This window comes from Gigantopelta aegis, chromosome 1, assembly GCF_016097555.1.
Source record: "Gigantopelta aegis isolate Gae_Host chromosome 1, Gae_host_genome, whole genome shotgun sequence".
NCBI lineage: Eukaryota > Metazoa > Mollusca > Gastropoda > Neomphalida > Peltospiridae > Gigantopelta > Gigantopelta aegis.
Window position 1 is genome coordinate 1,696,491 of NC_054699.1, and position 14,120 is coordinate 1,710,610.

General features: G+C 40.8%; 1 protein-coding gene across 1 annotated transcript in view; it reads right to left on the reverse strand.

Moving 5' to 3' along the window:
* Positions 1–2,686: 2,686 nt before the first annotated feature.
* Positions 2,687–14,120, reverse strand: part of LOC121369055 — a 57,127-nt gene continuing 45,693 nt past the window's right edge. Inside the window, exons 2-3 of the mRNA XM_041493880.1 lie at positions 6,150–6,323; positions 2,687–5,499 (exon numbers count right to left, since the gene is read on the reverse strand). Coding sequence (XP_041349814.1) covers positions 5,213–5,499; positions 6,150–6,323 — 461 coding nt within the window. The 3' untranslated portion in view covers positions 2,687–5,212. The remainder of the gene's footprint in view (positions 5,500–6,149; positions 6,324–14,120) is intronic.

A 14,120-nucleotide genomic window follows, 5' to 3' on the forward strand; every position in this document is an offset into this window, starting at 1 on the left:
CTACACTAGCGAGTTTTCAAGATCTCAAAAATGTTATTTCTGTTGGGGGTTTTTTTTAAAGCAAATTATAGAAAAACATACATGTATTATTTTCCCTACCATGCACTATAAAGTGATCAGTTATATTCAACATCAGTCTCATTTCGTAAATGCTAATATTCTCTAACCGACCTATTTGATAAAATTAGTAAATTATTTTCATTTTTTTAATATTTTCTCATCCGTCTTAATATTTTATAAATGTCAAAAATTATTTACGAGGAAATTGGTTTTTGGATACATTTTATTTGTAATAACGTACAAAGTAGGGCGGGAATGTGTCAATACATAAAACAAAATAAAACTAATATACAAAACGTGGCCCTAATGTTCCACCGTATAATTCGACAATTAAAAACAATAATATACAGATGTCGATATCGTTACGTGCTACCATATTGCGTCATAACAATGTGCAAAATATGGCTAGATTCCGTCACCATACTGGACAAACGCACACCAAAAAAAATCGCGTAAATTTACAAAATGTATATGGCGTCACTATATTGGACGCTAAAAGTGATAGCGAAAATGTACAAATTATGGCCAGAATACGTCGCCATGTTTGGAGCTGAAGCGAATAATGTACAAAATGTGGCACAACTGAAACGCCGTACACATCAACAACAGTACACGTGATATGACTAGAGTAATTTGACTGTTATTAGGGGCGGATCCATAATACCGTGAGGTGGGGGAACAGAACATATGCCAGCCGAAGCATGGTACTAAACATAAACCAGGGATAATCGTAATAGGGGGTGTAGTTCGCTGTCAAGTGAGGGGCGGGTGGGGGCCAACCAATTCATTCAACTTATTTTCGTACTTATATCCAATTAAGGTTCAAGCACGCTATTCTGGGCACACCTCAGCTGTCTGTCCAGGACAGTGGGTTAGTTGTTAGTGGTTAGTGAGAGAGAAGAGGGTGTATATTCTTAAACCTACCCACCGAGTCGTTAAAACTCGCTATGGGCGGGAGCCGGTACCAGGTTGCGAAACCAGTACTTACCAGCCTTATGTCCGATGGGTTAACCACGACACCACCGAGGCTAGTTGGCCAACCCAAATCCGCCCCTGGTAAATAATACGAAAAACGTGACTAGCTGTAAGAATGTGTTCATGATTTCCAAAATGTGCATCACTTTCAGGAAATAAAATATACCACTAGGGCAGAGATATTTAAACAGAATCTGAACAGGGAAGTCGAAGGTCTTTTCCAGGATGGCGGAAAAGTAATTTGACAAAAAAAAGAAAACAGTATGTACAAAAGGAATTGGAAAACGTGAAAAGGACGGAGAGACGGACGGACGAGAATAATACATCCACCCTACACCATCTCTTTTTTTTAAATGGCAAAAACAACTAATGTCTTCTTCACTTTTTTTTACTTTCTTTAATTTTAAATTTAATTTTATTTTAAAAAATCTAAATATTTGCGTGTGTATCATAATAGTATGTATATTTACTCATTCTTTGCTGCTATAAGTAGCTCCATAATAGGGTATATATATACAATTTACAAATTCATTTGTAAATAAAAAGCAATAATGGAAGAAAATAAAAAAAGTAGCATTCATACAGATAACATTATCTACAGAACTAGCTCTGCTGTATCAAAAGATAATTTTAAAAATACCCCTAACCCCCAAACTATAACCATAACAATAACAGTCATACGAGATAACACAGTATGACTCCCAACACGTGTATTAGGGTTCCCTTACGTCGGTGGAAGACGAATGGATGTTGCACACAAAAAGTAAACTTGCAACAAACAAATATCATTTATGTGCTATGAGGTTAGCTTAAGCGATAGTTCAGGCTTCTGAAAATAGCGAGAGCGATAGTTCCGTTCGCGCGTCACTTTGTAAGTATAGTTTGCGTAACCCATTTCTCGTTCGCGTATTGAATTGATAACATCATTTACATGTTTATCATGGGTTATCACGGGTTATCTAAAAACGAAATGGGTTACCTGGATTTGTTTTTGTGTAACCTATAAATGGTTTACCCAATTTTTTAATTCACAGCCGCCTGTAATTGATGAATGTTTTCATAAATCTCGTTAAATCCCAAACTAGAGATAACCATATAAACTGCTTGTTTAATATAGTGTACAAGGTTATCCCAAAATGGGTTAAGTCTTAGTGTATGGGTCATATCTTGATGGTTCACTTTTGCATTCGTGTCACATGTTCTGTTCTTTTCGTTTTTTCGTTTTTGTTCTGTTCTGTTCTTTTGTGTTCCGGTAGATGCATAAAGTTATAATTGTTTCAAACATGAAACATCTTTTTTTTTCTCTCTCTCGTGGACAGGTTTTATAAAAACACTAAATTTCTAAGCCCGCACTTGCCACATACACGACGAACCTTTAACTTAAAAACAATAATACTCATTTTATTATATACTCAAAATGAGACAAAAAAGCTAATATTTTAGTAATTTGTTTCGTGATACAATTAAGTAAATAGACCATCAAAGTGGGTCTAATTGTTCGCCATACGTTGACAATACACACAAAACTAGAATGAGATTCAAAACGAATAAGGTTAAATAAAATAAAGAACAGTAAAGTAATACTCGCGTTTTATTTGTCGTTCAGTATATATTTAAAGGTACGAAGTCTCGTAAAACATGCCGGGCTACATTTTGCACAAACTTGGTATCTTGTTTAGAATAAAAAATATTTATACATATCAAATATTTGTAAACTATATCTTGATATTAGTCCAGGTACTTAAGTAAATTTGCTTCTTCTTTCTTTCATGGTTTTTTTTTTTTTTCTGGGTTTTTTTTTTTTTTTTTTTTTTGGGGGGGGGGGTGTTCATGTCCGAAAAAATATATTTCTTTATTTTTTCAAGATTATCCAGAATAATACACTGGTATAATTGTTTTCAGTCATTTGATCATGGCAGCCATCTTAAAATTCAAAATGGCCGTCGTTTTGGTTTTTCTATATCTTTACACCTAGTTACCACAGAATAAAAATTATGACAACTTGGTGCACGCCAGACTGTTGATTATACTAGTAGGTTTTTGAAAGCATCTTTTAGAAATAAATCCTGTTAAACCATCAGATTAAAGCATAACTTTTTACTCATCTCCAATAATACCGGTATTTTATTAAAATGAGTTTGTGAAAAGTCAAATTTCTTTGTAGGTGATTATACACACAGAAATAAGGTAGATATCAAACAAATTACTATTTCAAACAAAAAACCAAGTTTTAAACAGAAATACCATACATTGTTGTAAGAAGATTTTGTATATTTCTGCACATCTTTGTCCAAAAAAAACCTGTTAACCTAGTTCTATTCCTGTGCTTATAAATCCTTTACAGTCTGGACTCAAGGCTCTGATAATGTCTTGAGATTTAACGTCATGGTAATCCTACAAATTGCATGCTTGTGACGTCATTGAAGACTGGAGACTATAAGCACAGTCTAACTAATTCCAGATACATTGGAATTTAGATTATCTATAACATAATAATTCTATTTTGTTCACCGTTTTCAATACTAAAGACCATTACGGTTAAACTATTGATTGGCGGCTGTTTTTGAAAAACAAAAAGTATCAAAAGCTTTGATTCAAGAGCCGAACAGAGCTAACTGTTTGAGCGGGTCTTTATTTGCGGAACACAAGATCATGTAATGATGTCACAGTTGTGATGACGTCACGATCACGAAGGCACGTGGTGTTGAGCCAGGTGATATTTCAGTTTGACTAAATGCATGCACCATTCTGTTGAGATTGTCATTTCAAGCACTTGGTGTGGACATTGTTGTTCCGTAACTCGTTTATAGTTTGCGTAGTTGAAGACTTAACAGATGAAAATAAGCATCATGACGTTACATTTCGATTATATCGTCACATCTGAATTTGTTACCGTAGCACCAAGATTATAACCTGACTTTCCTATTATGACGTCAAATCTGGATTGTGACGTAGATTCAGTATTGTGACTTCATAAGTCTAAGCCGAATACCAACAGCACACATATTTGCTTCATTTATTCCTGGTGATATAACCCCAGTGTATCACTGTGGATAGTTTGCACAATGAAGGACATTTATTATTTTGTCCACAGTCCCTCTTTAATACAATTCCATCTTCAAACGGTAAACAAAACATAACCGTCTTAGTGGCGGGTCAATACCTCTCACAAAATAGGTAACAAACTCCACATAACGGAGGTTGAAACCGATAATATATACACCATTGTATAAATTCAAGCTGTATTGTATTGGTCTAACAAATCAAATGTCTTCCTTTGTGGTGGTCTTGGAGAGTCCTGCGGTCTCAAAAATGGCATATTGGGCCCAGCCGACACACACACCCCTTTCCGAACCCATCACTGGATTCGAATAAGCATATCATATACCGTTCAGAAGAATCAAGCAAACACAATCTTCATTGCATAAATTATTGGCACAAATCTGAATTATAATATATACTTCCAGAGTCCAGTGTGGAAATCTGAATAAGTTTCTTTTGATCAATACGTCTTGATGCATCTGCTTGTATTGCCCATTTAACATGGCAAAACCCTTTAATGTACCAGAAGCAACTGTCTAAAACTGCATGCATGTCTTCCATTGCATACTTCCAGGCGGTCCTCAAACAGAACATTCAGGTGGATGCTGCTTTGTAAGGTAGATTCTATTGGTAGAAATCCTCGTTATTCTAAGCACACTTGGCCGATCCCTAGTGCCTCCTGCCAAATAACAACATGTCTTTCAGCATGTCTGATGAGACGGAATGACCCTTTTTGATTTATATCAATTTTAAAATGAACACTTCATTCCAAGTCAAACAAGGAATCATTTATTTGTTTAGGACAAATGGTAATGAATGATCCTTATATCTTCATGACAAACGAAAATGAATACTTCTTCCAGACTCCAAACAACTATTACTGAATTCTCTTCCTTTTTTCTTAATAACTTGCAATGAAATAAGAAATTGCTCAAGACAGATAGGTTATTAGACACGGATTCTTTTTCACTGAACAATTCTCTTTCTCGTCAAATGTTCATTCATAATTCTCCTTATTGATACCAACTGGGAAAACATTGATATCCTTGTCATACATAAGTCTCTGAAAGAATTTGATCCAACGGCTATAAATATATACTCTTTGCCAGTCACCATGTTGTTTGTTCATCGCCCATCAGACCTTCGTAGAAGTGGCATTGCAAGAGCTGTTGGAATTGGCCGAAACGCTCCTTGTCCAAGGCACAAAATGTTTTCTCTCCCGTTCCAGGTCCATCTTCTCGGACACGCTCAGATCGTCGATATCATCATCGCCCACGTTCCGCCAGCCCAGGTAGCCACCGAACGCTATGCAGAGCTGTAGAAACCCACCAACTCCTGGAAGCGCGGGTCCCCAGCCCAGTTTGTAGACGTCCTTGTTAAGCATGGCACAGAAAATAATGACACCAACTTCTACTGCAGCACCTGATAATAAACAACAGAATGCAGTTAGTTTCACATATGACATAAACATTATGACATTACATTCTGTTGCAGAACCTGGTATTTAAATTAAAACACACGCACACACACACGCACACACACACATGAAGCATAGCAAGGCACAGATACTAAGGGTGCTGGAGTCTGTTCCAGAACCTGGTAATTAAAATAAAAGAGACGCTCATTCAAGGTAATATATGAAACATGGTGCAAAAAATTATAATGCTAATTTCTACTGCAGCACCTGATAATTAAAATAACAGAAAACACACAGTTACAGTTAGTATATGCATCTCTCTCTCTCTCTGTCTCTGTCTCTCTCTGTCTCTCTCTCTCTCTCTCTCTCTCTCTCTCTCTCTCTCTCTCTCTCTCTCTCTCTCTCTCTCTCTCTCTCTCTCTCTCTCTCTCTCTCTCTCTCTCTCTCTCTCTCTCTCTCTCTCTCTCTCTCTCTCTCTGTGTTTTACTTTTCTCTCTCCACGTCCCACACAAAGTTGACGGGATAATATCGATGGTAATATCGACAACAAAAACCTACACCGACTGAGTCGCAGTTACGAAAATTACCTACACTGACCGAGCGACCTCTATGAACAAAACCTACACTGCCTGAATGACTAGAAAACCATTCGTACCTGCCACTGCGGCGAACGTGAGGTAGGCTGCCTTGAGATGTAGCCGCTTGATGGGACTGCGTAGTTGCAGCACGATCTTCACGACGTACAGGATGATGGTGATGACGCCGGATACGATCCCCGGCGTTATGAAAGACTTGCTCACCAGCAGTAGTGAGGGAACCTTGTCGTATTCTGAAAAATAACCCAACACATGAAGTTAAACAATTTGCGGTCCAATACTGTATCAAAATATCAGAGGTGTAGAATGGTCTGGGCATGGGGCGAGTTCCAACATTAACCTAGCGAAACCTTTTCTCTAGTTTGACTACTGTGACGGAAAGAGACATAGACGGACATTTGGACAGTTATCAGCACTCTCCTACTCTCTATAAGAGAGTTGATAACTGTCCAAATGTCCGTCTTGCTCTCTTATTGTCAGGAAGGAAATGTTTTATTTAACGACGTACTCAACACATTTTATTTACGGGTATATGGCGTCAGACATATGGTTAAAGATCACACAGATATTGAGAGAGGAAACCCGCTGGGCATGGGCTACTCTTTTCGATTAGCAGCAAAGTATCTTTTATATGCACCATCCCACAGACAGGATAGTACATACCCGGCCTTTGTTACACCAGTTGTGGAGCACTGGCTGGAACGAGAAATAACCCAATGGGTCCACCGACGGGGATCGATCCTAGACCGACCGCGCATCAAGCGAACGCTTTACCGCTGGGCTACGTCTCGCTCTCCTCTCGTATTGTCAGAGTACTCGTATCGGGCTACTTTTTGTCTAGCACCCACACCTATATGAAAAGCATTATATTATATTACTGCACTGTAAAAAATGGTTTGCGTCAATTGGCGGGTAGAGGGCGGGGGTGTTAGTGGTAAGGGATGGTAGGCTACATAAAGTAATTACATGATCACTGGCGGATATCATACGGATTCCATGACCCCGCCCGTTTGAAGTGCCCTTTTTAATAAAAAAAAATTTTTTAATTCAACAACAACAAAACACAACATTAAATTGTACTGAAAACCCGCCTTTGAGCATCTTTATTGCAAAATGTTCCGGAAAGCATGCCCCTGAACTCTTTTTAGAATTTTGATAACCCCACCCCCTTCACAAAATTCTGGATCCGCCCCTGACGATTGGGTGGTGTCTTAGGGCTAATTGCTGAACCACCGAGGTCACTAAAGTTTGTTTTGTTTAACGACACCACTAGAGCACATTGATTAATTAATCATGGGCTATTGGATGTCAAACATTTGGTAATGTTGATGTATAGTTTTGAAGAGGAAACTCGCTACATTTTTCCATTAGTAGCAAGGGATCTTTTATATGCATCATCCCACAGACAGGTTAGCACATAACACGGTCTTTGATATATCAGTGGTGGTGCACTGGTTGGAATGACAAATAGCCCAATGGGCCCACGGACGAGGCTCGATCCCAAACCGACCGCGCATCAAGCAAGCGCTTTATCACCAAAGGCGTACGGGCTCCCTTTTTTCGTATTGGAGCCGGCTGTTTTTTTGCCCGAATTAAACAAAAATGGCCGAATCTGGATAACAACATTTATTCATCTTAGTATTACTACCAAACAGCTTGATATGGTTGCAAACGAATCACTACACATTTTTACACTAATTTTGAGGGTATAATGGTGGAAATACTTGGTAAAAAGATCTCAGGTTAGCACATTTTACCTGAATATCTCTATAATTTTTGTCCGAATTTGAGGTTTTGCTCCAGCACTAGGGAGGCAATTGCCGCCCACGCCTCCGTCTCGTAAGCTTATGTTTACCAGAGGCGGATCTAGGGCCCCCCTCAATTTTGCTACAGTTATAATTTTATTATATATTAATTTTCTCTTTTTTACGATCCCCTCTAAACCTCCCCCAAAGTTCCCTTGGCATTCCGCCTCATGTCAATGGGCACACACACACACACACACACACACACACACACACACACACACACACAATGGATTTTCTGGATCCGCCATTGTGCTACGTCCCGTCCCCGAGGTCACTAGGACACGTCTAGTGGTGCACTTGTTAAAACCGTTTTACACCATTTGCCTGACGCTGTTGTAAAAACAACGCCGTGCAGTGAAACTTCACGTTATGTGTCGCGCAGTATAAACACGTCATCACCACATTTACAATACACTTTGTGATAAAACGAAATCACACCAACATGCCGCGGAGTGGCTATTAAACCCTCTTCAGACCATTTACGGTAATTAGATAAAACACATAGCTCAACACCTCGTCATAAGCTAATGTAACACAGGACACCGTGGTTACAAGCAGTTTACTGTTAGACTTATAACAGGATAGGGGGGTAAATAGTGAGTGAGTAAGTGAAAGAAAGAAATGCTTTATTTAACGACGCACTCAACACATTTTATTTACGGTTATATGGCGTCAGACATATGGTTAAGGACCACACAGATTTTGAGAGAAAACCCGCTATCGCTACTACATGGGCTACTCTTTCCGATTAGCAGCAAGGGATCTTTTATTTGCGCTTCCCACAGGCAGAATAGAACAAACCATGGCCTTTGTTGAACCAGTTATGGATCACTGGTCGGTGCAAGTGGTTTACACCTACCCATTGAGCCTTGCGGAGCACTCACTCGGGGTTTGGAGTCGGTATCTGGATTAAAAATCCCATGCCTTGACTGGGATCCGAACCCAGTACCTACCAGCCACGAAGCCACCGAGGCCGGTGTGAGTGAGTGAGTGAGTGAATACTAAATGAATGATTCAATCAATCAATCAATAACAATCAAACACTCTCCCTCCATCTGCACATCCCCCCCCCTCTCTCTCTCTCTCTCTCTCTCTCTCTCTCTCTCTCTCACTCTCTCTCTCTCTCTCTCTCTCTCTCTCTCTCTCTCTCTCTCTCTCTCTCTCTCTCTCTCTCTCTCTCTCTCTCTATCTCTATGTCTCTCTCATTTTAAAAAAAAATGGCCACAGAATATGAAACATTACATAGTATAGTTAATACATATTGACATAAAGAAAGCAAAAGAAACAAACAAACAAACAAACAAAACAAACAAACAAAATAGAACGCAAAGAAATATTTCTTTAACGACCTCGGCATATTTTTAATCGTATGTGTCTGCGTGTCTGTATGTCTGCGTGTCTGTATGACTATGCGTCCATACATTTACTTGTCTCACGTAATATCAATGTTTCGCTCAAACGTAAATTCATTTAATCAGGAGAACTTTATTGCCCAACAGCTGTTAACGCTCAAAACATATTAACACATCTACATCAATGGCTCTTTCCCGGATCAATGGGTTCGGGTCATTATGGATGCAATAATAATAAAACGATCCATTTTCCCTCTTTGTTGGGGAGTACCCTTTGAAGAGGTTTATCATAGGGACGTACATTTCCACCTATCGATTGCACGTCACGCGTTTTCGCGTCAATGATGGTTGATCAGCGGGCCCCGGATAGGGGCGGAAATGTTCATTAATAAACACTGTGCAATACGTCACAGCTCATAAAGACGAAGATGATGAATTCTTATGCACTGGGTCAGACGAACATGTGCAGAAGGAGCATTTTGAGAAGTCCCGTAGGGACGATATCTCAAGTGGGCGGAGGGAGGTGGTGGGCGCACAAGCCGTTTTATACATTATATACATGTATATACATTAGTAGCAAGGGATCTTTTATATACATCATCCCAGACACGATAACACATACCACGGTCTTTGATATATCAGTCGTGGTGCACTGGCTGGAACGAAAAATAGCCCAATGGGCAAATCAGGTTACGTGCAGTCCCTGAGAGAGAGAGAGAGAGAGAGAGAGAGAGAGAGAGAGAGAGAGAGAGAGAGAGAGAGAGAGAGAGAGAGACAGACAGACAGACAGACAGACAGACATAGACAGAGCGATAGAAAGACAGAGACGGAGAGACATACGAGAGAGACACAGAGTTAAAGAGAAAGAGAGACAGAGACACAGAGTTAAAGTTTATTTTGTTTAACGACACCACTGGAGCACATTGATTAATTAATCATCGGCTATTGGATGTCAGATATTTGATAATTCTGACTCGTAGTCATCAGAGGGATCTTTTATATGCACTTTCCCACAGACAAGAAAGCACATACCACGGCCTTTGTCCAGTTGTGGAGATGGACACGCACACACACACACACACACACACACACACACACACACAGAGAGAGCATCTATAACTTGGAGATTGCGAGACAAGGGAGGACATGGCACCTGGGACACACAACCCCCACCCCCTTTTATCCGCCACTGCATAACAGGACACAAGCGGCATATGAATATGGCTACAAACACCATACACGTCCGCAATCAGGGTTCGACTGCGGTGGTTTGTCCAGCGGGGCGTGTAACCGTGTTTTGCAAATCAATTCGCCATTCGATACGCCTGGCGCTCAGTTGACGCGAAAGCGTTCGGAAACGTCGCTCACATAAAGTCTGACGAACCGATATTATATTATAAATAACACCCATGTACACAAGCGATTTACGGCTTCCGATCAAGTGCAATGAATTTCACTTTCAGCTGTTACACGAAATTAACGGCAACGCGAAATAAACGTGCGATAAACTCGGAATAGACGTGCAACGGTTGGCTTGTTGATGTACAAATTTAATATATACAACGATACAAGTATGCCATCTACTCGTGAACAACAAGCAACAGCTTGTGTCAACTGCTATTGTTACATCAAACAAATGCGAGATTGCGCTTACACACACACATACACACACACACACACACACATATGGTGTTTGTAGCAACAAATATTCTTATCTCCTAAGTCCAAAGGTGATAACTCTGTGAAAAAGTGGTACATTGCCATGAAAGTCAAACTTGATCTGTCTCATTACATGGGCGTACATAGGGGGGTTCGATGGGTTCGACCGAACCCCCCCCCTGAAATCGCTTTTTTATAATTTAATATATCTGACATTGATATCTGACATTATTATATTTACTCAACATAGAAATATATGTCCAATAACTCTGCAATCTATTTTGGAACCCCCCTTTTCAAAACTCAACATAGAAATATATGCCCAATATCTCTGCAATCTATTTTGGAAACCCCCCTTTTCAAAATCCTATGTACGCCCATGCAGTATATGATAAAGTTATACACAAAACTCCACCTCCATGTCTTCAGGCATTGCAAAACAGATGGCTGGAAATCAAACTGTCATATCTCCTAAGTTCAAAGGCCACACCTCTGTAAAACAAGAGTACACCGCCATCCCAAGTTGTTCCTACATGTGAGGTTTGATGGTCCTGTATGCATCTGTATATAAGATGTGGTCCGGACAAGAAACGTTAACGTCCGTACGGACGTACGGACGGAACGACGTACGGAAGAACGGGCGGACGGACAGCGCCATACCATAATACAATCCATCATAGACGGGCATATAAAAATGAAAGTTAAAATTTGCTCTGTAATAGTACATGATAAAGCAATACACAAAATGTCAGCTCAATATATCAAGGCACTGTGTGGTGGTTAAGCTATCGGACAGGCAGGTAGGTTCTGTGTTCGCAGCCTGGTACCGGCTGCCACCCAAAGCGAACTTAGTGGGTAGGGGTAAGGCCCCTACACCTACTGGACTCACTAACCACTGTCCCGAATAGATAGTCAAGATATGTATGAACAGGACAGCGTGCTTTAACCTTAAGTAGATAAAAGTAGAGTGAGTTTACCGGCCTCGGTGGTGTCGTGGTTAAGCCATCGGTTATAAGGCTGGTAGGTACAAGGTTCGCAGCCCGGTACCGGCTCCCACCTAGAGGAGTTTAACGATTAAATGGGTAGGCGTAAGACCACTACACCAAATTCTCTCTCACTAACCACTAACATAAGGCTGGTAGGTACAAGGTTCGCAGCCCGGTACCGGCTCCCACCTAGAGCGAGTTTAACGATTAAATGGGCAGGTGTAAGACCACTACACCAAATTCTCTCTCACTAACCACTAACATAAGGCTGGTAGGTACAAGGTTCGCAGCCCGGTACCGGCTCCCACCTAGAGCGAGTTTAACGATTAAATGGGCAGGTGTAAGACCACTACACCAAATTCTCTCTCACTAACCACTAGCCCACTGTCCTGTGCAGACAGCCTAGACAGCTGACTAGGACAGCGTGCTTGAACCTTAATTGGATTATAAGCACGAAAGTAAGTATAAACGAAATGATCTGATCTATGTCGGTCATGTTTAAACGACCAAGTCACCAAAAGGCCATCAAAGGCGGACGCGTTTCAATATCGGACACAAAAAAAGCTATTTTCTCTGGAGTTTGTGTAGCGGCAAATGGTCAATATTGGAGGTCAACGCCTTGCACCTCTGGTGTCCTGCTGTGGTCATTTGGCAGTCGAGTCCATGCTTGACCACAGTTAAGTGGGCCCTTTTGATGCAATTAGCAAGTTAACAGTGCTTGTAGGTAAATAGTATTTCCGGACAATTCAATAAGTACTGTTATCAAACCACCGCGTTCCACCGGTAGAGCGCTCGCTGGGGGTGCTTGTAACGTGGGAGCCATTCTCTGATTGGGGCTTTGCTGTCCCAACCAGTGCCCCAACAAAGACCGTGGTATTTGCTGCCCTGCCAAGGGTAAAGTGCATATAAAAGATCCCTTGCTGCTAATGGGAAAATGTAGCGGGTTTCCTCTAAGACTACATATATGTTTGACATCCAATAACCGACAACTGATAAATCAATGCTCCCCATTCTCGCTCCCCACCCCCTCTCTCTCTCTCTCTCTCTCTCTCTCTCTCTCTCTCTCTCTCTCTCTCTCTCTCTCTCTCTCTCTCTCTCTCTCTCTCTCTCTCTCTCTCTCTCTCTCCCTCCCTCCAAAAATTCGGGCTGGACGTAGCCCAGTGGTACAGCGCTCGCTCGATGCGCGGTCGATGTGGGATCGATCCCCTTCGGTGAGGCCATTGGGCCATTTCTCGTTCCAGCCAGTGCACCACGACTGGTATATCAAAGGCCGTGGTATGTACTACGCTGTCTATGGGATGGTGCATATAAAAGATCCCTTGCTGCTAATAGAAAAGAGTAGCCCATTAAGTGGCGAAAGTGGGTTTCCTCTCTCTATATCTGTGTGGTCCTTAGCCATATGTCTAACACCATATAACCGTAAATAAAATGTGTTGAGTGCGTCGTTAAATAAAACATTTCCTTCCTTCCTTCCTTCCTTCCCTCATAAAATTCCTTTCCTAAAGTTTTCTTTCAAACTGTTAACGGTGTACTTTTCGTTTCCAAGAGACAAGACCGTAGACCGTACCTTTTAGAGCAAATATAACTAAGCATGTGCTATGTTTTTATCTGGTCGTTGAGACCTTTGTGTGTTTAGACGTGTTACTTGCATGGAGTTGAGCTGCTATGCTAACACAGACGAAACTATCGGGACCAGTTGTGTCTCCACGATCAGGAACAGTTGTGTTTGTTTTGGCAGTGAATGGATTCCGTCCAGTTAAAGCGGCAATATTGGAATTATTTTTAAGGAAAGGGAAAAAAAACGTTTGTTTAACGACATTCCAGCACAATTTACACTTGAGAGAAAAATCTTAATGCCGCCACATAAGATACTCTTCATCGATAGCAGCAAGTTTTTTCTTTTGGTTTGTTTTGTTTTGTTTTGTTTTTTATATGTATATGGATTTCCACTTATATACTTCTAAATACGATGGCCTTTGGTCTACAGGAGTTGGGGGAAAGAATCTTCTTCAGCCTAGAGGTTAGCCCGATGGTAGCCCGACTGGGTCATATGTAAATGACGTAAATAATTACTAGCAGCGACTGCCACTTTCCATGGTGATACGTCTTCGCCTGTGTGAGGACTGCCACTTTCCATGGCGATACATCTGTCTGTGTGAGGACTGCCACTTTCCACGGCGATACATCTCCGCCTGTGTGAGGACTGCCACTTCCCATGGCGATAC